General features: G+C 46.5%; 2 protein-coding genes and 1 long non-coding RNA gene across 4 annotated transcripts; 2 read left to right on the forward strand and 1 right to left on the reverse strand.

Annotated features, from left to right (window-relative positions):
* The first annotated feature begins 12,263 nt into the window (after window positions 1-12,263).
* Window positions 12,264-13,233, forward strand: LOC120663440. The gene is made up of 2 exons (XR_005670506.1): window positions 12,264-12,429; window positions 12,551-13,233. It is a non-coding gene; the product is annotated as an uncharacterized LOC120663440 (long non-coding RNA).
* Window positions 13,234-14,291: 1,058 nt separating this feature from the next.
* Window positions 14,292-14,810, forward strand: LOC120667923. Its single transcript, XM_039947905.1, has one exon. The coding sequence runs from the start codon at window positions 14,292-14,294 to the stop codon at window positions 14,808-14,810; it is 519 nt and encodes a 172-aa protein (XP_039803839.1).
* An 8,543-nt stretch (window positions 14,811-23,353) lies between these two features.
* Window positions 23,354-26,382, reverse strand: LOC120666276 (ureide permease 4-like). Of its 2 annotated transcripts, none has more exons than XM_039946097.1 (7): window positions 26,227-26,382; window positions 25,395-25,693; window positions 25,062-25,200; window positions 24,807-24,981; window positions 24,566-24,603; window positions 24,346-24,467; window positions 23,354-24,157 (listed from the first exon to the last, which is right to left on the reverse strand). In XM_039946097.1, the coding sequence occupies exons 2-7, from the start codon at window positions 25,635-25,637 to the stop codon at window positions 23,636-23,638; spliced, it is 1,239 nt and encodes a 412-aa protein (XP_039802031.1). In that variant the 5' UTR covers window positions 25,638-25,693; window positions 26,227-26,382; the 3' UTR covers window positions 23,354-23,635. The 2 variants fall into 2 exon arrangements, with proteins under 2 accessions (XP_039802031.1, XP_039802030.1); XM_039946096.1 differs by having other exon boundaries at window positions 24,566-24,609; window positions 26,227-26,381.
* Window positions 26,383-26,762: the final 380 nt, after the last annotated feature.

Below are 26,762 nucleotides of genomic sequence, written 5' to 3' on the forward strand. Positions count from 1 at the left end.
CCCTGGTTGAGGCAGTGGGGCCCATGGGCCAGGTCAGCCGACCAGGTAGGTCGTTCGGCCTGCCCAGGCCACCCACCACCCCCAACTTCTTCTGGTGGGCTGTCTTGGGCCTCTTTGTCTGATCCACGCTGGGGTTGGCCTGTCTTGACTTGTTTGAATTGCTGTCTTGGGCCTCTTTGTCTGATCCACGCTGGGGTTGGCCTGTCTTGACTTGTTTGAATTGGGTTCTTGCATCACTTTTGGTCCATCTGAGCCAGAATCGGTGCTCTGATAATTTCTGTGATTTTATGTCGGGCCAAAATGTGCTTGTAACCTACATATTAGCTTGAAAACACAACTTGCATATTCTAAAAGGTAAAGTGTGGTTTAGGGACTTTATTGGATAAGGATGCGTGTAAGAAATGCAAACTCTCCTGATTTTCTGATCAAGTTGACGCCTGGAAATGATCGTTAGTGAGCGTCAACACCTCTCCTGCGTTGCCCCTCTCCCGAGCGCACGCCACCACCGAACGCGCTGGGCCTATGTAAAATTGTATGAGGCAACTCAACCATTCATTGATCAATGTAGTGTACAATATATAGAGTACAACAAGCCATTCATGGCGGTGCCGATGCATGCGCGTGCGGTGCGTGCCGAACGGCCCAGGCACGCATGCAGGGATGGCGCGCGCTCTGCGGGCGCGATGGTGACGCGCTGAGCGATCACAGGTGCGCGTCGTGCGCAGGCGTTTGAGATCCTGAGGACTCGGACAGCGCTCAGCCTGGCGTGACGTGGATCCTCTGACACCCCCCCTCAGTCTCGACACCGCCATTCATGATAGAGAGACTGTCTCTGAAGTCCAGATAGAGTGCTGACGGGAGTCCTTTGGTGAAGACGTCCGCGATCTGGCGTGCACTGGGAACGTGCACGACGCGGACTTCGCCGTTGGCAACCTTCTCACGAACGAAGTGGATGTCGAGCTCAATGTGTTTGGTTCACCGGTGATGCATAGGATACCGTGACATGTAGACCGAAGAAATGTTGTCACAGAACGCCACGGTTGTGGACAGAACCTTGCAGTGGAGCTCACCGAGAAGTTGTCGTAGCCAGGAGCACTTGGAGATGGCATTCGTGATGGCGCGGTACTCGGCCTCGGCGCTCGACCTCGAGACCATGGTCTGCCATTTGGAGGACCCCAAGACGAGTGAAGCGCCAAGGAAAACGCAGAACCCCGACGTGGAACGCCGTGTGTCAGGACAACCGGCCCAGTCTGCATTAGAGAAGACGGTGATCGTCGGCGGTGTCGCGGCGTGGAGCTGAATACCAAGTTCTAGGGTTCCCTTGACGTACTGAAGCACCCGCTTCAGCATCGTCTGGTGCACGTCACGCGGTGCGTGCATGTGCAAGCAGACTTGTTGCACGACATAGGCGAGGTCGGGCCGTGTGAGCGTCAAGTATTGCAGAGCACCGGCGATGCTGTGGTAGCTGCTTCGCCTTGGTGTCAGCAGGTGTGGCCACCAGTTTGCAGTTTGTCATCCCGGCGCGCTCGAGAAGGTCCTCGGCGTACTGAGACTGAGAGAGGAAGAACCCCGCATCATCCTGGCGTACATTGATGCCAAGGAAGTGGTGGACCGGTCCCATGTCCTTGACGGCAAAGGCGTCGTGGAGCCACGCGATGACATGTCGAAGGAGGTTCTATGTGGACGCGGAGAGGATCATGTCATCCACGTACAGAAGCAGGTACACCTTCTCGTCGTTGTGACGGTAGACGAACAGCGATGTGTCCGTGTGAGACTGGATGAAGCCGAATGTGGTGACATGGCTGACAAAGAGCTCGAACCACGCCCATGGAGCCTGCCATAGCCCGTAGAGCGAGTGGGAGAGGAGGTAGACGTCGTTGGGGCATTGCGGGTCGACGAAGCCGGTGGGTTGTTGGCTGTACACCTGTTCCCGAAGGTTCCCGTGGAGGAAAGCATTGGAGACATCAAGTTGGTGAGCCGGCCAGTTGTAGGTGGCCACAAGTGTGAGCACGGTCCTGATTGTGGCCGGCTTGATCACCGGCGAGAAGGTCTCGCCAAAATCGACGCCAGGTCACTGGTTGAACCCACGGACAACCCACCGGGCTTTGTAGCGCTCGAGGGTGCCGTCGGGGTTCATCTTGTGCTTGAAGATCCATTTGCCGGTGATGACACAAGCACCGGGAGGGCGTGGAACGAGAGTCCACATCCTGTTGGCCTGCAGTGCATCAAACTCACGTTGCATCGCGGCATACCAGTTGGGGTCCTTGACGGCGGATTTGTCGCTACATGGAATGGGCGAGATGGTTGTCGAGGAGGCCGATATGGCGTACTTCGGGTTCGGCGTGTGTACACCGGCGCGCGCTCGAGTGACCATGGGGTGGTGATGCGGCTCGGGTGTGGGTGAGGGCGTGGACACTGGCGACCTTGCACCGGGGGATGTCGCGGTGGTCGAAGTCGTTGCAGGCAGCGCAGGTGTGGGCGATGCAGCGGGCGTCCCCTGCGTCACAGGTGCAGGGCGGGAGGATTGTCCGCGTGTTGGATGAGGTGGGAGCATGTCGATGAGGCGGGGTAGTGGCGGTGACGGTGCGCTTGGCCGTGCCACGGCGACGGTGACTCGTGGAGTCGATGGCGGCGGCGTGCACGACTAGAGCCATGCGTTGTTGGGGACGGGGGTGACAATGTCGCGGAAGGGGAATGTGGTCTCATCAAAGACCACATGGCGCGACGTGATGAAGCGGCCGGAGGCGACGTCGTAGCAGCGGAAGCCGCGGTGGTCCTACGGGTAGCCGAGGAAGACGCACGTGGTGGATCGCACGTTGAGCTTGTGGCCAGCTATCGCGGTTAGGTTGGGGAAGCAGCGGCACCCGAACACGCATAGCTCGTTGTAGGTTGGCGCCACACCGAAGAGCAGCTCGAATGGGGTGGTGATGCCAGTGGCGCGACATGGGCGACGGTTGATCAAGTAGGTCGCTGTTTGGAGCGCTTCGGCCCAGAACGCCAGTGGAGCTGCACTGTGAAGAAGCATTGTACGCAGACAATCATTAATCGTGCAGAGTACGCGCTCGGCCTTCCCGTTTTGTTGGGAAGTGTATGGACACGAGAGCCGGAATTGGATTCCGAGGTTGGACAGAAGACGGCGCATGGCATGAGAGTCATACTCCTTGCCATTGTCTGTCTGAAGAGCAAGCAAAGGGAGTCGAAATTGGGTGTGAACGTAGGAGATAAACACACGAACAATAGGGAGAACATCAGACTTGTTTCACAAAGGAATTGCCCATAGGTAATGAGTGTAATCATCAAGAAACACCACATAGTATTTATAGCCCGAGCAACTAAAAACAGGCGACATCCAAACCTCTGAATGAACTAGTTGAAATGGAAAATATGTTTGTGAAGTAGATGCAGCAAAAGGAAGGCGCACATGCTTTCCAAGTCGGCCAGAGGAACATGAATGAACCTCGGTTTTATTGCATTGAAAGGGGAAGTTTGCCAAGACTTGAGCGGTGATGTGATCGCCGGGGTGTCCCAAACGCTGGTGCCACGGGAGGTGGACGTAGTGGCACTGAGAGCTTGGTGAGGAAGGCAAAGAGGGTAGAGGTCACCATGGCTGTCACATCGGAGCATCTCCGCCCTGGAAGGAAGATCCTTGATAGAGAAACCATGGGGGTCAAACTCGATAGAGACATTATTATCACGGGTTAGACGGCAAACACTAATCAAGTTCTTAATGAGGTGAGGAGAAATAAGAATATTGTTCAAGTAGAGAGGGGAAGAAGCAGTGGGAATGATGGTGTGGGCTTGGTGTGTGACGGGAAGCGGTGCACCATTGCCCACGGTGATTGTAGAGGAGGATGGTCGGAGGGAGGAGGCATTGAAGTTATCAGGGGAGGCAGACATGTGCGAGGATGCGCCGGTGTCAAAGTACCAGTCAGAGGCACTGGGGAGTTGCTGCTGCATGCCGGCAGACTGGAGAGCGGCGTAGAGCCCGCTGGTGTCGAAGGCGCCATCGACGATGGAGCGGATTGATGTGCCACTGTCATCGCATGCTGTGGCTGGAACAGTGGGCGCGGGCCAAGAACACCAGCACTTGGAGCATGGTAGGGCATGGGCCAGGCCTGCACCATGGCCTGCCAAGGGTTGTAGCCCGCGGCCCACAGCGCATTCTGGGTTGTGGAGGAGGGCTGCTGGTTGTTGGAGCGTTGGCCGCCGCCACCGCCGTTGCCGCGACCCCTACCACAGTGGCGATCAGAACGGGTGTTCGAGCGTGTGTTGCCGCCGCCGCTGTTGTTTTTGGCAGATCGGGAGGAAGACGAGGACGAGCCATCCTTGGCCCCAGTGGGCACAAAGGTGGAGTCGCCGAGCGTCGCGGCGAGGGCCTGACTGGCCTCGGTGTTGGCATCGTGTTGCACGCCCAGTTCTTCAAGGACGAGGAAGGATCGGGCACTCTGGAAGGTGTGCGGCGGGTACTTGGAGGTGATCACTGACTTGACATAGCGGTTGCAGGGGTTGAGGCCACGGAGGAGGTTGAGGACCTGGTTCGGTTCAGAGACCGGATGGCCGATGTCCTGCAGTTTGTCGACGAGGCGCTTGAGCTTTGTGCAGTAGTCGTTGATGGACATGTCGCCTTGCTGCACAGAACGCAGCTCGGTCTCAAGGAGGATGGCTCACTGCAACTTGTTGTCGCGGAACAGACCCTCGATGGCGTGCCACAGAAGGAAGGCATCCTGGCAATCACGGCGAACCATGTCGAAGATGCTGTTGGAGACCGTGGTGAGGATCCAGTTGATGATGCAGGAGTCGACCATACGCCATTCACCATCGCGTTCTGCAGCGGGGGTAGTGTGCGGACATGGCCCTTGAGGCCAAACTTGCCAAGCGTGGTGTCGAAGAAGAGGCGCCACTGGCCGTAGTTGCCTTCGTCCATGTCGAGGATGACCGGAACGTGGTGACGGATGGAGATGCCTTGGATCGCAGAAGAGGAGGCTGGGGCGACATGTGGAGCATCGTCGTCATCAGAGGAGGAGGAGATGCTGGAGTGGCTTGGCGAGAGCGCCATGGGAGCGGAAGGAGGAAGGAGGATCGGAGTTAAGCTGATACCATGTAGAATTGTATGAGGCAACTCAACCATTCATTGATCAATGTAGTGTACAATATATAGAGTACAACAAGCCATTCATGGCGGTGCCGATGCATGCGCGTGCGGTGCGTGCCGATCGGCCCGGGCGCGCATGAAGGGATGGCGTGCGCTCTGCGGGTGCGATGGCGATGCGCTGAGCGATCGTAGGTGCGCGTCGTGCGCAGGCGATTGAGATCCTAAGGACTCGGACAGTGCTTAGCCTGGCGTGACGTGGATCCTTTGACAGCCTAGCGTCGCTGTTCGCCTGGTCGCAGGGCCAAGAGACTCCCCACGATCTCCCCTGCTGCTACACGTGGATGCGCCCATCCCTGTGTGCCGTCATCCTCTGCAGCCCAGGCAAACCCAGTGTGACACCGAGTGCTACCCAAGTTTGCTCGCCCCTCTGCATCGCCACAGGGAAACTTCAAGTTCTGTGCAGTGCGCTGCCGCCTCTTCCGACGAGATTCCGGCCGCCTCGGTGCGTCCGCCAAGGGTAAGAGGTAAAACGGATTCCCCTTGTCATCCTCTCTCTTTTCCCCACCTCGCCATGGCTTCCTGCGCCCCCAAGCTCCGGCAAGGAGAGCCACCAGGAGCTCTGTATGCACACCATGGCCAGGGAGCCCCAAGCTTTTGCGATTAGGTCCCCAACAAATAATGTAATTTCTATAGTTTTCTTTGTCTCTTGCGAAAAAACAGCAGAAAACCCCCTGGATTTAATACATCTTTACAACCTAGCCCCACCCATGACCTTTTTCAGATCTAACCCTAACCTCTGCTAAATTTACGAGCACTTTTCCGTGTCTTTCAAAAATCAGCAGCTAGCCCTTCACGTCTATAGTTAATCACGTATAGGTCCCCGCAACCTTGTTTTATCCATAGTTTCCAAGTTTTAGCGCCGTTTTTGTTCGTTCTCGTTGCGTTAGTTTTCTCTTAGCGTAAGCTTTCGTTTAGTAGTGTCGGTTGTGCCGTAGTTCCTGTTATAAAATTAAATATAAATTCAATTTGATTAAAGTTCTCTCATCTAGTTTTCTAATTAAAAGCTAATTAGATTAGATGTTACACATTTTTTCATAAATAATGATTAATATGATTAATATCAACATAAATGTGTTTTAGCTATAAATTTTTTAGCTCAACACCAATCATAAAGTTATTCGTTTAGATACTCTCACATATCCGTTCTCTAATTAATTGTTTAATTATTGTAACTACTACATAGACAATTATATATAAAATTTGATTAAGTTTTACTCCGTTTTTATAAATGCAAATATAATGAGTTAATTATAATCATGGATATTTCTTTTAAATGTCCTCCATATGTGGTTTCTAATTAAAATAAATGATGTTTATAGTTCATTAGTTTCTTTGTTAACACAAATCTTCCAATAGCTGTTTCTTTTCAACCATAGCCCCGTTTCCTGCATTTCTTGCGTTCTCGTAACCGTAGCAACGAGTCCTATCCATTAGTGCGTTCTTTTTAAGCCTTTCTTTTGTTTTGGTGTGTTGTTCTTAGTTGTACTTATTGTTTGCTTTGTATGTTGCCCGATGATTGCTTCGAGTAGACGGATCGTTGTTTGAAGCTTGAAGAATCAAGAAGCTTTGTATGAGCAAGAGTTGAAGAGCAATAGGAGTAGCTTTTTGTTGGTAAAAGGCAAGTGACCCTAACCATCTTTCTTTCTATGCTTATTTACAAGAATACTTTGATTAATTGGAACATGGAGAACCACTCAAGAAAAAAGTACAACCACAATACTAAATGGGCTCTGGTCTTGGCTAAATAATTAGATGAACTATATGTGGTGCTGGGGTGGCTAGCTTGGTGGTGTTTGGGTTTGTGTGGTGGAGCAGGTGAAGGAAGTTGTGTCTTCTAAGGGACTGCAATTGTAGGGACCAACACTTACATATAGGAATTCTTTGGAAAGGCCTCGTAGCGTCCCTATGCAATCACACTTAAGGAAGTGTAATAACGTGCTTGGCCGGCACATGCATGGTTGGGTTTAAAGTTCTTTGGAACTTTTACGCGAATTGTGGTGAAAGTGTACAACCTCTGCAGAGTTAAAACTGATATATCAGCCGTGCTCACGGTCAAAAGCGACTTGGACCCTCACATGATTAATAAACTTAAAGATGGATATAATTCACATTCTGGTTATTTCTTGTGACCTTGCTGAGTACCAACCATAAGTGTACTCACTCTTGCTTACTGCTGCTCAGAAGAGAAAGTTGATGTGAAGTCTTTTGAAGATGGCTAAGTTCTAGGCGTGCGTAACCCCCAGTCGATTGCCTGTGAAGTTTGAAGCCTTCATTTTCAGGATAACCTGTATAACTCTGATAGTCTTTTATTTGCTTTAATTCTCTTTTACGTGATACTGTTATAATGTCACTATATGTATGAAACTTGATCCTGGCATACATATAGTTATGCATTCAGTTTTGTTCTTAAAGCCGGGTGTGACATATATGCTAACAATAGGTATAAAATAACCATTTTGCTTTGCCTTTTGAATTTTTGAATACCCAACATTCAAATCCTAGGCCCACTGGGTATGTGGGTGATAACATTGCAGATTCACCAAACAAATAAATTGATTATCATTGATGTTCTGCCATTTTGGATGCTTTCAGTAGAAGCTCGAAGCATCTAGTTGTCTCAACGAAATTCTGCAAATATCATATTTCTCCGAATACGTTAAATACAACATTTTTTCCAACCGGTCTTGGTGAGCACAATGGACCTACTAGCAGTTTAGCTCCATGCTAGCTGATTGGTGAATTGACATGAGCTAGTCGAGTCCAACACCAGTGCGATCCCCTTTCTGCTAATCACATATCTAGTGGGACATGCCACATGCCCATGATTGAAGATCCTTGTGGAGGAACTCAGTCTGCTTGTATCATTATCGAAGCACCCAATGGTTTATCACGGACCACTTGTAGTTAAGTGAAAGCCATGTGAGCCAATCTTCAATGACCTTGTGCTGGTTAACATGCTGATTCCTCTCATTCCTACATATTAGGCCTAAGTTGGATGAGGTCGAACTTGTGAGATACGTGGCCAATGTGCTTGATATGATACTAGCATCATGAAATCTGAGAGGCAGTTGGGTCGAGATGACATTATAAAGTCATGGCCTTGGTGGACACTACTTATATGCATGCTGACCATGGGGTTATGGACGAACCACACGGTGAGCCCTACGCTGGTAGTTAAGTAGGTGAGGGAGAAAAATAAATGAGAAGTAGAAGTAGCTTGTGTACACCACCAGGAGCAACACGCCAACAAGGAGTGCGTGCCCCTACAGATCGATGGTGGCGAGGTTGAATTCCAGTGTGAAAAGCGTGTACACACATCCTTGACGATCCGAGGGTTTAGTAGAGTGTGGGAGGCCATCTTCTAACCCACTGTCCAGTCTCTACTTCACACTCTAAGCCACTTAAAACTAGCTGTCATAAAGTTTGCTGTAGATACACCAAGTCTTCTTGTGGTCGTGGGAAATTAGTGAAAATGCACAACTAACAGTAGTGTGTGGGAGAAATAATCCAATATTTTTGAAAAAAATTATCTTTTCTTCTGCTACCAAATGTATAGTCAAATTCTTACAATATTCTCAGGACAAACGTTGATCACAATATGAGGTAAAAGACCACACAAATGAAAGAAAATAGTCATAAGGAAAGTCTATTATTGCTTCTTCATCCGCCGACAAATATTTATACACCAATTAAATATGCAGCAAAAATGTGGCATTTAACGTAAAATATACAAATACTCCAGCAATCCAAAACCACGATCAACTTGCCGGGCATTAAAGTTTGATATTCAAATTATTCACTAGAAGCTTGCAACTTATATTGTCTCAATGAAATTTTATACTTTTGTATTTCACCGCATATACTTTTTAACCAATCTAGGTTGACACATACCCATATGCAAAAGTGCACACTAACAAGTGTGATTCGCCAAAATTGAAGAAAGGGGAGACGGGACCATGCTGTCATGCTGATGCTTACAGCCTCAGGGACCAATAAGTTTGTATCTAATAATGAAGCATGACAGCAGTGGCCTAAATGTGTGCAGCAACTCCCGCCTATCGTGGCCATGGAATGTGAGTGCACTCCTGTAGCTAGTAGAGACATGCACAAAGCCACAACATATTTTTGTGTGCTGGCTAATTAACCTGCTGATTCCTCTCAGTCCTATCTTGGCATATCAGGTGGAGACAGTAATCTGGAGGATAAGCTCAAGCTTGTCAAATGTGTGTGTTAGTGGGTTAGGGTGGCGGTGGGGATCAAATTGTCGTAAGACAGTATTGAAAGGTGCGAAGGAAGTTGGCTAGAAATGGTGCAGTGAAGAGTAACCAAGGATTGTACTTCGACACAGTGACATTCCTAGTGGGTCGTTATATATGCCATGGCATACCTAAAATTCTGATTCAAGATCATTATCCGAGTGGGTCGTCGCAGTAATCAAGAGCCCATTTCCAAGTAAAATATACAGATTATACTATTTTGTATATGAACTATACCGAATTATACATTAAAAAATTATTATGGCATATCCTCCTCCAAATCCTAGGTACGCTACTGCTTGGACAACGGATATTTGAAGAATGTTGTGGCCTGTAGATGATTCTGAATCATCGGTTAAAGATGCCAATGATATGAGAACTAGACGCCATGGCCACATGTAGCGCTTGCAACATGTCAGATGCCCATTTCCATCAAGCTCACTGATAATGGAGGTTTCACAAATACTGTATGCACACATTTGTATGCAACTATGCCTACAGCAGTCAACATTAGTACATTGCTATACAGAGACGTGGACCAATGTATATAGCTTGCATTGTACAAAGTTTCTCTTTCATCCAGCAGCAGAGGCAGTCCTGATGAGGCCAGGCTGATCTGATACCAAGACAGCTATGAACACAATTTTGTACTGCGCCACACTTCTACCCAAGGAGTATGAAGCCTCGTTGGGCTAATCTGTCTCTCCGATCTACATGTTGACCTGCTCTAACCGGGTTCTAGTGGATGCTTTAGGCCATTAGTATGCCATGGTAACGGCGAGAGCATGACCAGAATGTGTACACCACCAACATCTGAATGAATTAACCTGCTGATTCCTCTCATTCCTATCTTTGCATATGACTAACAATGGTGTGCAGGACAGCCGGCTTAAGAAACCAACAGACGAGAGATGCTATAAAAAGAGCTTGGGGTTTGTACTGGGCCGAGGCAGACCCATGTAAAACCAAGATAACTGAAGGTGATGGATGTGAGGTTCCCAAAAAAAAAAGAAGGTGATGGATGTGAGAAAATCCAGAATCATCAATTGGAGATGTTAAACAAACTAGAGGCACATTAAGAGAGTTTGTAAAGGAAAAGAGACCTTCTAACTAAACAACATTTTGTACCATATCACTATACTAGTACCTCTTCTGTACAAAGTTTAAACATTTGTATGTGTTATCCAGAATCAATGTCCCAACCAAATCATAACTACTAGTATATCCGAGCAATGGTGATATCATAATTCATGCAGCCAAAAAATTAAATTAAGAAGGTCCGGCCACATGCTAATTAAGGTTTTCGTACATACATATATAATTCAAATCAAATTTCCTCTGGTTCAGTGCAATTGAGAGTAGTTGAGTGTGCACGCCAACTACCACCACTCCTTGCTCTCAGGGGCGGATCCAGCACCGGGTCTAGGGGGCTCAAGCCCCCCCCCCTCCCTAGACCCAAAAAACCAATGGAGCCCCCCTTGAGCCCCTCCTCCATTCTTGAGAAGAAAGGAGGGAGAAGGGGCAAAAGAAGAAAGGGAAGGAGGAAGGAGAAATCAGCCCCTCTTTTAATTATTTCTAGATCCGCCACTGCTTGCTCTGGTTTTGCCGGAATAGGGTGATGGGGCACTATATTTATATAGACTCATCATCGTTCAAGCTATGAACAAGTGAAGCTGATGATGACATGGTCACTTAAAACTATAGATGCTACTCGTTCAAGGTCCAGCATTGTCACATTTTAAGTACAAGCCAGGACATGCACAAGGAATCTGGACTTGCTAGCAAATATTTATGCATATCCGGTCAAAAATGCTCCGAAATACCAGCATAGAATTCACTTTAACAAAACAAATTGAAAATTGTCTTTATTTACAACTAGAGGACCCTCTGCACTCACTTGCTATGAGAATGAAAAGGGATGGCTTGGCCAGATTTTGGCACACTATTGGATCGTATATGTATTATATTAATCCAACAACCTAAAATCATGACTCGCCTATAATCCATGCTTTTCGGATCAATGAGATAAAGAGGTAGTTCAAGCTGTCGTTAGGGTCTTTGGCAAAGGAATGGAAATGGGAACCCCTCGACTTCTAAGCGAGCAAATCCCGTTATTTTCAGCTTTCCGTAAAAGATCAGAATTGTTTCCCTCGTCTCAATGAAATTCAGCATTTTTGCAAGTCAACCATACAATCGTCTCACCTGCTCATATGAATGCAATGAGAAATCCACTCACTAACAAATTTGCAAGCGTATGTTCTCATCAATTCTCTGTCATGCAGATAAACACGTCCATGATGGTGAGGACCAGCAATGATGTGTGCAGTAGCCAACTATGCTCATCAGAATAATCTTATAGGGTGAGGACACCAAACTCTCTCTCTCTCTCCTCGATCAATCAATCGATCAAATTTTCTCAATAACGTGTGATGAATGTTGAGGAGCAATCCAATCATATCTCTCTATCGCTCTCTTAATTTCGAAAGATGAGGTTTTAACAATAAATGTGATAACTGAAGGTGGTAGGTGGGAGATTTGTAATATCCCAATTATTTAGTTTTTTTTTAACTTCAAATGGAGGACGATTAGGGAGTTGACTAAATTTGACTATTTGAATCGTTGGTCGGATGAACGATCGGACACCGTGGATGCGTAGAGCTCGTCGAAATGAATCCGTTTTACTACTCACATGCCACGATTGGATAACGAGTGAGTTGATGGCTAGTCGATCAATCTAGACCGTTGGATGTGACTTAGGTTTTCTATTTGTTTCTGGTCTAGCTCCATCACGCTGTTTTTTTTCCCGATTACAATTCCAGCGCCGCCTCCTCTCATCCCTTTTGCCGCCACCTCCTTCCACCTGTTCCACACGGACTCTTCCTCCATCTACCGTTGCTGCTGTTGGATCAAGCAATGGGGACACAGGGAGATTGGTGCTGGCGGCTCTTGCTGACGCAAGGCAAGGGAGAGAGAACAAGAAGGAGGATTAGCGCTGCTGCTATTGAATCCGTGGGGAAAAAGGTTAGGAATTATTTAATTACTCCTAAGCTCGTCCGCCTCTGGTTAAAACATGGACGCACGGGTTGTTGGGTAGGGATCCAATAAACTGACAATTCGATTGTGGTTATGTCAAATGAATTAGGCTGATTTCTTCGACGAATTTCTGGAATTAATTGACAAGGAATTTCAAGTCGGCCCAATGATGAAAGTTGTACCTTTCGTCGATATCTTTCCAATGGCGCTAGTTTCGTTCAATTTGGATTAGCGGTTTAGGAGATATCAATGAAACTGTGCTGCTGTTCCATTTAGAAAATCTGTGCGCAGAAACTGTTTTTATAGTTTTGACTTATTTAGAGGCCGAATTTCCCCTACGCGCTGTAACTAAAGTTGTAGGAAATTTTCTGTAGATGTTCAAAATGTATTTATTTACTACATTTGGTTAAGAGAATCAAAAGTTATGGGCCAAACAGCGAGTAACTCAGAGAATTAATCGAATTTTCAGAAATTGCGAGAGTTAATGGTTTAGGCATTTAGTTCGGAATTTCTTCGAGTATATAGGCTTTGGGTCGATATGAACTAGTTCTTAAGGGTGGTTTATTCCACAAGTTTGATAAATTATAGTCGCAAGCGTGTGGCGTCGGATTCCCGATAAGGTTAAGGCAAGTGCAACGACGAACCTCTTGATGTGTGATTATGTTTGTGGCTTTCTTGCTGCCCTTGGGCGAAGTTTACTCAATGTCTTTATTTTATATGTCAATTCCTTTAAGAATCATGTCATAATTTTCTAGTTCTGTCAAATGTTCAAGATTCGTGTGTTGCCTTTCATATCATTCAAGTGCCGGAGGTTTGTATAAACACCGGTTGTGCAATTTGGTTCTTATGTTCAGGTTCCTGTGAATAAGTGCTGGCCCCATTTATTCGGCTTTACCGGTAAATGCAAAGGAAGTTTCAGGTGACGTCCGTTTCAGACAGAAACTATTATTTCATTGGTTATAGAATCTCCGTTGTTCATATACTTGCAGTCGTTCTTCTGGTTCTGAGTTGTGCTTGCTGAGTATTTTTACTCACTCTTGTATTTATTTGGCTTTTAGGTACTCGCTGATCAAGTTTGCATGGGATGGGAGTAGCCACTTTATGATGAGTATGCACACTTTTTGCGATTCATTAAACAAATCTCTAGGCTGAATTATTCTTTTGATATCGAGGACTGTCGTGTGGTTGTTTGGTTGCTGCTTAAATTCATTTGGTCATGTTAGTTGTGGAGTTCTTGATAATATTTATTTATATCATCTTGCTATTATATGACTTGTGAGCCCGTGAATGTTAGAATTTACAGAGCAGACTCTGCCGAAATTTACTAAATTTTTTATACTTAGTGCAATTTAATGTCCTTAGTAGTAACCTCCAGGTAAGTCGATACTTGGGGCGTTACAGTTTGTATCAGAGCCAGATTATATTTCCTTGTTAGATTGTTTAAGGCTAAACATTTGTGAAACTTGATTTAGACCAACAATTAAAATTTGACACACTTATACACAATAGGCTGGGTTGCATGGGCATTTTCTGCATTTTGTTTTCCACTATCTATTTTGTTTATGTGCTTATTCCATCTATGTTAACATGTTGTTAATTGTATCCTCATTATCTTTCCAAATTATTAGAACTATGCCGCCACAAAGGAGTGCACGCAACGCTGTGCGTGGGAGAGGTCGTGGTAGAGGACGTGGTCATGGTAGAGGTGATGTTAACCAGTAGTTTAACAATGAACAAGTGAACCAAGGCAATGAAGAGGTTGAAGGGGGGAGGAACACTCAGTTGCTGCTGGAGCTCCTGTTGGTGGTGGTGCAAATGTCCCGGTTCAGGCATTGACGTTTCCTAGATGGATGTCTATGTGCTTGGATACATTTGATGGCTCAGGAACGCCTACTGATGCTGCTGATTGGCTGCGCAAGATGGAGAAGATCATGGCTGCATGTAGGATGACTGCTGAGGAGATGGTCCTGTTTATTCCTCACCAGTTGACGGGCCAGGCTGATATTTGGTGGGTAGGAGTATGTGATGCATGGACTCCTGCTCGACGTGCTATCACTTGGGAGGTTTTCTTGGCACAGTTCAGGGCTAAGTATTATCCTGACTCCTTTAGGGACAAGATGAATGATGCATTGAACCACATTGAGCAGGAGCACAAGACAGCGGATGAGTATGAGAGGGATTTCAGCAATATTGTTCGCTTTGTGCCTAGTGTGGCAAGTGACGAGCGTGAGAAGGCTCAGAAGTTCTTCATAGGACTTAATGCTCGATACAGGGAGGTGATGGGAAGAAATCCTCCTACCACTTATATCACAACAGTTGAGGAGGCTAGGGGTATGGAGACTCAGTTTCAGCTTACGATGCTCCAGTAGAGGCGTAATGGAAATTCGAGTAACACATGCGGTGAACATAAGAGGGTTCACTAGGAGGGAGGAGAGCCCTCGCAACAACCCTCTTTCAAGAAGTCTAAGGAAAACCAACCGTCTCAGCAGCCTTCCAAGTTCAAGCAATCAGGGGCTCGGTCTTTTTCGGGGCAGTATGGTGGGAACTCCTCATTCATGCATCCTGTTCCAGGACAAGGTCAACACTTGTGGCAAGGAGGGGCACATTAGCGTGGTTTGCAAGAGAAACCCAAATTGTATCATCAAGTGGCAACGTTCAGGTTCTTCTTCTTCTGAATCCACTTCAGTTGCCAGTTCTAGGGGTTCGGCTCCTACAATTGGTGCTCCTCGTGGCACAGTTCAGATGAGAGTATTTTACGTGTATACCATTACGAAAGTTCACGGTTACGCACATACCATTAAAAAGTTCGAAGATACGTGTGTACCATCGCGTGAACTTTTTTTTACCTGTGTACTATTTTGGATGGAATAGTGCCTAACGGTGACTAACGGAGATATACAAAGATCATTTTACCCTGTGTTGCCTCGTGGGGTGAACAGACCCGAGAAATAAAAGAGACCCGTGTCATGCGGCTGCTAGGCGCTTGAGGCCAAAAAAAAAAGGACCGTGACCATGCTGCTGCTAGGCGCATGAGACAACAAAAAAAGAGACAAAAAACAATGATCATGACCATGCTGCTGTTAAGCGCATGAGGGAAAAAAAAGACCGTGCAATGCTGCTGCTAGTCGCATGAGGCAAAAAGAAAAGGACATGAAGCGACTCGCGTCGGTGACATGCGCGCGACGGCGGCGGCCCGCGCTGGCACCCTTCGCGTCGGTGCCCTGTGCACGCGGCTTGCAGGGGCCGTGCTGGCACCCTTCATCCGCGGCAGCGGCTCTGTGCCCACGACGGCGGCGGCCCGCAGCGGCGGTGCCCTGCAGATCCGACCGGCGGCGTCCTGCTGATCCGGATCAGTGGCGTCAGCGAGCTTAGGGTTCTAGAGAGAAGAAGAGAAGAAAGCGCTCGGGATGCTCTGTTCGTGTCGCACCAGAGAGGTAGGGGCAAGATGGTCAATTCCATACATAGGTCCCACCTGTCAGGACAAACAAACTGTTAAGTTCTAACGAAAGGTGGACGGAATTGCACACAAGTAAAAGAAAATTCACGCGATGGTATACAGGTATCTCCAAACTTTTTAATGGTATGTGCGTAACCGTAAACTTTCGTAATGGTATACACATAAAAGACTCTTCCGATGATGGCCAGTCCCCCAGCTCCATATTCTCTGTGCCCTCAGTACTACTATCCTCCACCGGGTTACTATTGGCCCCCACCTCAGCTTCCTACACCACATGCTCCTTTACAGTTACCCGCTCCGCCTGCTCCTACAGCTCAGCTCCCTTAGTATGCGGCAGGAGGTTCTAGTTCGACTGCACCTACTGGAGTTTACACTATGCCTACAGTCTCTACTCTGATCGCCAAGATGTGGTTTCAGGTACTCTTAATGTTGAGTCACATGATTATCATGTCTTATTTGACTCGGGTGCTACCTTCTCGTTTATTTCACTTGATTTTGCAAGAAGGGCCAATATTGCTAGCCAGCAAATTTCTGAGTCAATTCATGTTAGTTCTCCCGAGGGCTTGATATCTAGTTCAGTGGTGTGCTCGGGTTGCACTGTTTCTATAGGTGGAGATGACTTTGTAGCTAATTTAATGGTGATCCCCTTACCGGTTTTTTATGTTATTCTTGGCATGGATTGGCTACATCGCTATAGAGCTGTTATCTCTTGTTTTTGGAAAACTGTTACACTTGAGGCGTCATCAGGACAGACCATAACTTTTCAAGCTAATCCACCCAGTTTTTCTGTACTGGTGATGGCGTGTCTCTTTCCTAGCCGTCGCCCCATAAAGACAGGCTTTCTTTGGAGCTTAGTTGAAACGCCCATCAAGCCATTGAATATTAAGAAAATTCCGGTAGTGTGAGACTATCCTGATGTCTTCCCTGATGTGTTACCAGGAATGCCACCCAAGCGTGAAGTGGAGTTTCGTATTGACCTTATACCTGGCACTCGTCCTGTATCTATTGCCCCATACTGTTTGTCCCGTCCTTTTCAAGAGGAGTTGAGAAAGCAGTTGAATGATTTGTTGTCGAAGAAATTAATTCGGCGGAGTGTCACCATGGTGGGCCCCTATGCTATTTACTAAGAAGAAGGATGGTAGTTGGCGTATGTGTATTGACTATCGTGGCTTGAATGCTATGACAATCAAGAACAAGTACCCACTACCCCATATTGAGGTGTTGTTTGAGCGATTGAAAGGGGCTAGAGTATTTTCCAAGGTTGATCTTTAGTCTGGGTATAATCAAATTCCCATTCGAGAGGAGGACATTGAGAAGACAGTCTTTTCCACCATGTATGGCCATTATGAGTTCAGAGTTATGTCCTTTGGACTCACTAATGCGCCCCCATACTTCATGGAGACGATGAATAATATGCTTCAGGGATTGGAGGAGTTTGTTGTGTTGTTTATTGATGATATACTTATCTTCTCCAAAACTGAAGCAGAGCATGAGGACCATTTGAGGAGAGTTCTAGAGACTCTAAGGAGTCATAAATTCTATGCTAAGTTCAAGAAGTGTGAGTTCTGGCTTTCAGAAGTTGGTTTTCTATGACATGTGATTAATAAACATGGCATCTCTGTTGACCCAGGCAAGGTTTCTACTATAGTGGAATGGGAAAGGCCAACGAATGTCAAGGAAGTCAGGAGTTTTTTGGGCATGGCAAGTTATTATCGGCGCTTTGTAAAGGATTTCTCTATCATTGCTAAGCCTATAACAAAGCTGACTCAGAAGAACGTCAAGTTCGTTTGGACTCAAGAGTGTGAGCATTGCTTTCAAATGTTGAAAGAGAAATTGGTGGCTGCTCCTATTCTTACCCTCCCTGAGCCCAGTAAATGTTTCACTGTTTATTCAGATGCTTCTCGCGTAGGACTTGGTTGTGTTTTTATGCAAGATGGAAAGGTAATTGCATATGCATCAAGGTAATTGAAGACACATGAGCAAAACTACCCCACTCATGATTTAGAGCTTGTTGCGGTTGTTTTTGCACTTAAGATTTGGAGGCACTATTTATATGGGGAGTCATGTGACATTTTCACTAATCATAAGAGTTTGAAGTACATTTTCACTCAAAAGGATCTGAATTTGAGGCAAAGAAGGTGGTTGGAGTTGATCAAGGATTATGATCTGAATATTCAGTACATGCCAGGCAAAGCAAATGTGGTGGCTGATGCCTTGAGTCGTAAGGCTTCTCCTTCTACCATGAATGGTTTTATAGCTGATTTTGAGTGGATGGATATCTCGTACTGCTATGCTGGAGTGACAGAAGCAGAAACACAATTGATTCTATTGTCAGCTATACCAAAGCATGTGTTGGACTGCATTGCTTGCTCTGCCAAGCCTCCAAACATCTCTGTCTCGGTGATCAAGAATCTAGGCTCTACGTTCTGCAAAATTGACCCTGGAAATATAACTGAGGAAGTTCTCAGTAAGAAAAAGAAGGTTTCTGCTCTTGGTGGGAAGAAACCTAGGAAGCTACAAGACAAAAGTGATGACGCATCCAAGCCCGAGAAGAAAAAATCTAAGAAATGAAGGGAGGTGGTGTCTTTGGTGGTCTGCATCTGTTTTTGGACAGGATGTTTACTGTCACCTTTTGCTCATCCTTAATGTAATAATGATTATGGTTCTGACTCTTGGAATTTCAAGCGTGCCCCTAGTACTCACGTTAATCATGTGTTACTCCTTTTCTTCATCACTGTTTTCTTTAAGGCTCACATCAGAAATATAAAACATTGGAAAACTTTATGTTGGAATATTAGGGGTATTAACTCTGTGAATAAATGGGATTCTGTCAGAGATAAGATTGTGGAAAGTGGATGTGACATTATTTGCCTACAGGAAACCAAAAGGGAGACTTTCGATATCCAGTACATCAAAAAAATTTGCCCACCTGCCTTTGATGTGTTTGAGTTCTTACCCTAGGTTGGGGCCACAGGTGGGATCACCACTATACGGAAGTCAGCTTTATTTGAGGGGCATCTTGCATTTCATAATTCCTTTTCAATCTATGTGGATTTTCGTTCTCTTCATAGCAATTCTGAATGGCTCTTAACTAATGTTTATGGCCCATGTACTGATGAGGTTAAACATAACTTTGTGGACTAGATGAAGAACATTTCAAAGCCAGAGGAAGTGGATTGGCATCTAGTAGGTGACTTTAATTTGATGAGATGCCCAGCTAACCGTAACAAACCAGGTGGTGATATTACTCAAATGGTCATGTTCAACGAAGCTATCAGTGCACTAGGATTGGTGGAACTGCCCCTGCTAGGAAGACAATGTACTTGGTCAAATAAACAATTCGAACTACTGCTAGAACGCTTAGATTGGTTTTTCACTTCCAACAGTTGGACACTCTCATACCCACACACATCAGTCTGAAAAGCAATATTGACAATGTCAAGCTTGTTCTTTGGTTACTTCATATGTTGGAAATGCACAGACACCTCACAATCATTGAATCGAATTTCAAACATGTTTTGCAAGACAAATTACTCAGTCATCTCAGGCAACAAAGGATTTATTGGAAGCAAAGAGGAACCATCAAATGGATTAAATTTGTTGATGAAGGCACTACATTTTTTCATGCCGCTGCAACAATGTGAAGTAGAAAAAACCTTAAAAAAAGGATGTACTCAGTGCCGTAGGCTCCCGCACTGTGCGGGGTCTGGGGGAGATTATTAGTGGGAGGTCTTTCCCACACACCATGCAATGTGTAGAGGCCACCGCTCGAACCTGTGACCTCTCGGTTCACAGGCGGCAAGCACTACCACTTGCACCAGGCCGCCCTTTTGAAGTAGAAAAAAACCTTATCAGAGCTTTATAGGATAGTGATGGTAATCTCAAGTCATCACACTCTGATAAGGCAGCTATTTTGTGGGAGGTATTTAAAGATAGACTTAGCACATCAGAGTTTCAAGGGATGCATCTGAACTTAGATGAGCTCTTATCAAATTCTGATCAACTTGCCTTTTTGGAAGAACCGTTTACTCCTGAGGAAATTGATCATGTTGTTCAAAACCTACCCACTGACAAATCTCCAGGGCCGGATGGTTTTAACACTGGCTTCATCAAGAAGGCATGGCCAATTATTAAATTTGACTTCTATGAGCTCTGTATGGCCTTTTATGAAGGAAATAATTGTTTGCAAAGCATCAATGAATCTTACATTACTCTTATCCCAAAAGTAAATGGGGCTTCACGTCCATCAGATTTCAGACCTATTTCTTTACTAAATACTTCAGTGAAGTTGATCACCAAATTACTGGCTAATTGTTTACAGACAGTAATCCTGAATCTCATTCATAAGAATCAATATGGCTTTATCCAATCAAGAATCATTCAAGATTGTGTTGCTTGGGCTTTTGAATACTGAGTTATCTAAAATTTTTGCCATCTTCCCGAATGGCACTCCTTCAGTTGCCATCCTTAGAATGGCTCCTACATTTTTGCCATCGCAAAATAGAGAACTCAACAAAATTGCCAATTTTGACGATGTGGCGCTCCACATCAGCGAGCCAGCGTGTTTAGAGATGGAAAATGGCCTCCATACCCCTTTCTTCTTAATCTGTTCTTCCTTCTTGCTATCCTTCGTTCATCCTCTTCCTGCTAAAAAAATGGAGGACTTAGACTTGTATTGCTCGCACCGGTTTCTGTCCGGTGCCCGTTCTGTCTGTTGGCACTGCACCTGCATCCATGGAACTAGCAACGGCGAGCACCGCCCAACACATGGACGGACCTCGAGGTGGGCGATGTTTTTGTGGAGGCAACACACCAAGTGGTGCTGCGAGGCGACCTCCCGCTTCAACGGGCACCGAGCGGCAGCAGAAGTGAGGTAGAGGGTCGGAGCGGGGCTCCTGATTTGCAGGTCGCGGAAGGAGCCGCCACTCCACTTGGTGAGGCGGTGGTGGACTGGTGGCTGAGCTTGGTTGTGGTCATGGTCGGCGTCAGCTTGTCGTGGTGTCGTCGCGGCCGGTGGCCGGGGGCCAGGTGGTGTTCCTCTGCACAAACTATCACGAGGACCACGATGATGGCCTAGATCTGTCGCTCGAGCTGGTCATCCAGTAGTGCGAAGGCAGCGGCTACCACAGCCTGTGGCCTGAGGAGCCCCGGACATCGTGAACAAACTCGACGGCTGCGACGTGGCCTAGCGACGACTGTGCACATGCGCAGCACGAGGAGGTTAGCGACCAGCATGTGGAATCTGTTGTCTATGGTGGCGTGGAGGTGGGGCGATGCAGTGCGCGCCCATGGCTGGTCCAAGAGGGTGACCGATCCACACCCTCTGCCCTGCAGCGGTGCAGCCACACAGGCTCCTCCATTTTTTAGCAAGAAGGAAGAAGGGAGGGAGAAGAAAGGGGTATGTGGGTCATTTATTGTCCCGCGCCATGTCATCAAAATTGACAGTTCTGTTGAGTTCTCTCTTTTGCGATAGCAAAATTATAGGAGCCATTCTAAGGATGGAAACTGAAGGAGTCCATCCGTGAAGATGGCAAATATTTAAATAACCCTTGAATACTTGCATCTCTGTCATCATTCTAAGAAAGAAATAATCATTTTCAAGCTGGACTTCGAGAAAGCTTTTGACAAAGTTGAGCATCAAGCTATGCTATAGATCATGGACTAGAGCAATTTTATCTAGTGGTACCTTTGCTGTCTTGCTAAATAGTGTCCCTAGTAAAACCTTCCACTGCAAAAAAGGGGTTAGGCAAGGTGATCCTCCATCACCCCTTCTTTTTGTGCTAGCTGCAGATTTGCTTTAGTCAGCTTTAAATCAAGCAAAGGATAATGGCCTGCTCACTTTACCCATTCCACTAAATCACTCTCAAGACTTTCTAATCCTCCAATAAGCTGATGATACTTTGATAATTGTGGAAGCAAAAAAATGATCAGTTAGCTGCTCTCAGAAACATCCTAAATCTTTTCTCCCTCTCCACTAGCCTCAAAGTCAACTACTCTAAGTCAATGATAGTGCCCATCAAAATGGAACAAGAAAGTTCTCTAACCCTGGCTCAATCTTTTGGTTGCACCCTAGGCTCTCTTTCTTTTACTTATCTGGGGCTCCCTCTCAACCTAAACAAACCAAAGATTGTTGATTTCTGGCCACCTATTTCAAAATGTGAGAGAAGATTGGTAAGCACTTCAATTTTTCTATCTCAAGCTGGCAGGTTGCAGCTCACTAATGCAGTCTTTTCTGCCCTACCAACATTCTATATGTGCACTTTCAAGCTTCATAAAACTGTGATCAAGCATGTTGATAAATTTAGAAAACATTGCTTATGGAGAGGGGCTGACTTAAATACCAAATCACCCCCCAAAGCTGCTTGGCACATGGTCTGTTTGCCAAAAACTCAGGGTGGTCTAGGTGTGATCAACTTGACCACTCAGAATAGGCTCTCCTACTAAAAAATCTCCACAAAATTTTCAACAGGCTAGACATACCCTGGGTCCATCTAATTTGGGAAAAACTTTGTCAGAATGACAAATTACCAAGTGCAATCAAAAAAGGTTTTTTCTAGTGGAAGGACAACTTAAAGCTGCTGGACAAGTTTAAAGGTATAGCTAGAATTTAGCTGATGGAAGAACATGTTTACTTTGGTGGGATATTTGGGAAGGTCAAATATGTGCTCAAGCCAATCCGGAACTCCTCTCATTTGCCAAATTGGATAATTTGTTAGTAGAAAGAGCTTTGTTTTCCTCTTCCCTTGATCAACTTTTCACTTACCCCTATCCTCAGAAGCATACTCACAACTTCTGCTCCTCTGTAAAAAATGGGATGGCCTCCATCGTACCCCCAATCATGATTCATGGAACTACATTTGGGGCACGCCCTTTTTCTCGAGCTCCAAAGCTTACAAACACCTGACAGGTTTTGCCGCAATCCCCCCACCTTTCAGATGGCTTTGGAAGAACTGTTGCCAGCATAAACACAAGGTTTTTGTTTGGTTACTCCTAAAAGACAGACTCAGTAATAGAGATTTGTTGAGAAGAAAATGGATGGTTCTACAATCTCATGACTGTGTGCTCTGCGATCAAAACGCAATGGAAACGCTACAACACCTGTTTCTGCTTTGCCCTTTTGCCAATCAATTCTGGGCCTCAATTGGTCTCACGATACCTGCTTTCGACAATTTCACAGAAGTGTTCATTTATTTTAGATAGAAGCTGAATATTCCTTTTTTTAATGGAAGTTATCATTCTTGGCTGTTGAGGTATTTGGATGAGGAATGACCACATCTTCCGAGATCAGCATCCTTCTTTGCAGGGCTGCCAAAATACTTTCAAGAAAGAGTTTTCTCTGGCTTTGCATAGAGCAATGAATTCAGTTGTAGATTTGATGAAAGAATGGATAGACGACCTTTTGTAATCTCTCTTATCTTTTTTATTTATTTCTTTGTTTCTTGAAGCTTTCCGTACTTTCACAACTATATTATTTACTTAATATATAACCAGTAGGGATCACTCCCCTCCTGTTTCCTAAAAAAAACACTTCATTGACATGGTGGTGGCACTAGCCATTTAACTCCACGTCAGCTCCTTACTCAACCGTGGTGTTGGGCCCCACCACCATCCCCATTCATTCTCCATCATCCATCCATTCCCAGTTTATCGATGACCAAGCTTTCACAGAAGCAGAGCAGCCTACATCGTACATGAACAGAGCATCTGAATCTTCCATCCGACAGGCGATTGCGGTGGTCAGAGCGGCGGCCTCCGGTGGTTGGAGGAGGCCATGAGCACGACCATGGCGACGGCGAACATGAGCAGCATGCTCGCCAGCAGCGTGTACGTCCGCCGCGACGACCGCCGGTACTCGCCGAACAGCACCACGCCCCAGAACGTGCTCACCAGCGGCAGCGCCTGCACGGAGTCCGCCGCCTGCCCGGCCATGAACGTGAAGGCGTTCCCGAGCCCGCACACCAGCCCGGCCAGCAGCGCCAGCCACCTGCCCTCGCCGTCGCGGAGGTACGCCGCCACCGTGGACCTCGGCACGCCGACCATGGGGCGGTAGAGGAACCACACGTTGAGGCCCACGCTGACGGCGAAGCAGGCGAGCGAGAAGTAGAAGAAGGCCGTGTACACCACCAGGTGCGGCACGCCGGCGGGGAGCGTGTGCCACTGGTCGTTGGTGGCCAGGTTGAACGCCGGCGTGAAGAGGGCGTAGAAGACGCCCGCGAAGACGACGATGCCGAGGCCCAGTAGCGTGTGGGAGCCCAGCACCTGTGGAAGGGATTTTCAATCATTCAACAAAACAGGGGCAAAAGAAACTGAACTTCGATAGAACAAACAAAATTCAGTTCTTTTGGGAGAAAATTAAGCATTTTGTTGTCAACATGTATCAGAAAGTATTTGAAGTTTCAGTAATATAGGTATGAGCGTAATATGCTGAAAAAAGAAATGGCACCTACTTTGATTGACCTCTTCTCCTCGAGATGAACCAGGAACTCTGCAGTTCCGGCCTCTACGTTCTCCAGTTTGTGTGTATCCTCTGGTGCATCCACCTTTGCTTCTTCAAGGTCCTTTGGTCCCTCTGGCAATGAAAAAGGATCAGATGAACACAACACAACTATACTAGATCATTTCGGTTTATTGAGAAAAAAAAAGTTGGTTTATTGATCCAACTGCTACCTTTCTCAAGGAATTGTTCCGTGAGATCCTCATATGTACTGTTCCTGTGCAGGTTTGCAGAAAATACACTTTGCTCAGAATCAGGTAAAGTACTGGCAATAACGCCATAATACTCTTGTCGCACTAAAACTATTAGATAAAATATAAGCCTAAAACTTCAAACTTTTCAGTGGTATATAAACCTAGGCAAAACTTTTCAACAGTTGCAGCAGTGACTGAAAGTGGCAGAAAACTGTCCTACCTAGTGTTTTTGCTGTAATTGGCCAGGGACTTTGCCAGCTTCTCCTGGTTGTCGGCAGCATTGGAGGAGTGGACGAGTGACCCGAGGATCGCCGCGATCAGAAAGCACCCGACACCGGGGAACAGGATCTCGGCCTTATTGATCCGACCGTCGAGAAAGTAGTTCAGAGTTGTCCCTGGAAGAGAAATTTCAGGGAGATGATGGATGTCTTCAGGTTCTGAACAATTCAGGCTACACCTGCAGAGTTGCAGTTACCTATGACAACCTTGAGGCTCGACGCCATGACCTCGGTGACCGACAGACCCACGAACGCCCAGCCGTACTGCGTGGCCAACGTGCCGAGGCTGAGGGTGACGCCGCCGGCCGTCGCGAACAAGACTGAAGGCCAGTTATTCTGCATCGTTTGAACTGAAAGGTCACAACATTTTTATTTTCACTGCACGAGTTGCTTAGCACAACCAGAGTTCTTTGCTGGCAAAACCAGAGTTTCAGAGTTTCGAAACTGAAAGTGACTTCAGGTCCGATGTACTGAACACTGAAAGTGGCCAAGTGTTGTGCAAGGGTTGCTTGGAATGGGAAGCCAGCCACCTGAAAGTGAGTGAGCTGGGTGAGGAAGTTGGGCGTCGCCGGCGTGTCGGGGCCGATCTGGCCGAAGGTGAGGGCGATGAGCACGGCGGCGAGGAAGTTGGTGACGGAGAAGTCCAGGAAGGTGTGCTGCGGCTGCCGGCCTCGGCGTTCCAGCACGGCCAGGACCACCGGCCAGGTGCCCAGGAGCACCAGCGCCACCACCATCAGGCCGATGGCGCCGCTAATGTCCTTCACCAGGTACATCTCGGCGTCTTGACAGGGACCAGGGGATTGACACGAAGACGGCAGGATCACCAAGCCTGATGGTTCAAGAAACTTTGTCAGGTGCGCTTTGTAGTTGGCAAATAAATGAAGTCAAAATGCAACAATCCACTGGAGCTGCCTTTTTGTCTTAGGGAAAACTCTGAAATTGTTAGAAGCTAAAGGAGCTAGATAGAAACGCTGAAACCATGACTCCAAGTACACTGGATTTGAAAATAACAAAAGGAAAGTATGAATTCATAGCTACAAGCTTACAGCTCAAAGACTGTTCAAGACACAAATTATTAGCTGTTAACAGAGAGATTTGTCATTCAGACATGACCTTCAGTGCTCTAAAAAGCCACTCTGAACTGAAGAGCTAAAGGGAAAACGCTTTGCATCGGAGATGGGACTCTGACTTGACAGAGTGCATTTCTGGTCCAAAGAACTGAACATTCGAAAAGTAAAACAGTTTCCCAACCATGAAACCGACTGAAATTCGAAAGCCGAGCAAGGATCCCGATTAAACAGCGGGAACACTGATGAAAAGTTTGGAAGGTAACAAAAAGTTATCTGAAGACATGCAGCATACCAAACGGGAAGGATGAAAAGTTTGGAAGCCTTCGCAGCTTTGGTTCTTGAGCTCTGTGTCAGCCCTGTGACTATGTTTTATCTATATGTAGGAGCCCTGTCATACAGGCTACTACTTGTGGTGTGACTCTGGAAGCTTCATCAGCAGCGACCGGATATGTGATGAGGAGAATGGAGATTGGGAGGAGGGAGCTGGCGTGGGACCCACCACAGCCAGTGACTAGGATTGGATCGAATTGATACGTCCAGCAGGATGTGGGCTCTATTATTGCTCATGCCCAGCCAATTCTTTTTTTTTTTTGGTCAGATCTTGTCAACGATGCTGATGTAGATGCTTATAATAGAATTTAATTATGCCCCTTGCTGAAAAGGCTGCATTCTAGTTGCACCCGGTGGTAGCAAAGCATGGTTTGGCTTTCAACAAATCAACAAGGCGATATACTGGTACTTATATGATTCAAATGTCTGAAATTGTTACATTGAGGTCATAACACACAACCTTTGCTTAGCGAGATGCACATAGGCTAAAAAAGAAGT

This window comes from Panicum virgatum, chromosome 3N, assembly GCF_016808335.1.
Source record: "Panicum virgatum strain AP13 chromosome 3N, P.virgatum_v5, whole genome shotgun sequence".
Taxonomy (NCBI): domain Eukaryota; kingdom Viridiplantae; phylum Streptophyta; class Magnoliopsida; order Poales; family Poaceae; genus Panicum; species Panicum virgatum.

Coding starts and splice junctions, on each gene's coding strand:
- LOC120667923 (XM_039947905.1), top strand. CDS start 14,292: ATGTCTATGTGCTTGGATACATTTGATGGCTCAGGAACGCCTACTGAT.
- LOC120666276 (XM_039946096.1), bottom strand. CDS start 25,637: ATGTACCTGGTGAAGGACATTAGCGGCGCCATCGGCCTGATGGTGGTG. Junction 24,982..25,061: donor GAGCCTCAAGGTTGTCATAG/GTAACTGCAACT, acceptor TTTCTCTTCCAG/GGACAACTCTGAACTACTTT. Junction 24,158..24,345: donor AGGAGAAGAGGTCAATCAAA/GTAGGTGCCATT, acceptor TCCCTTCCACAG/GTGCTGGGCTCCCACACGCT.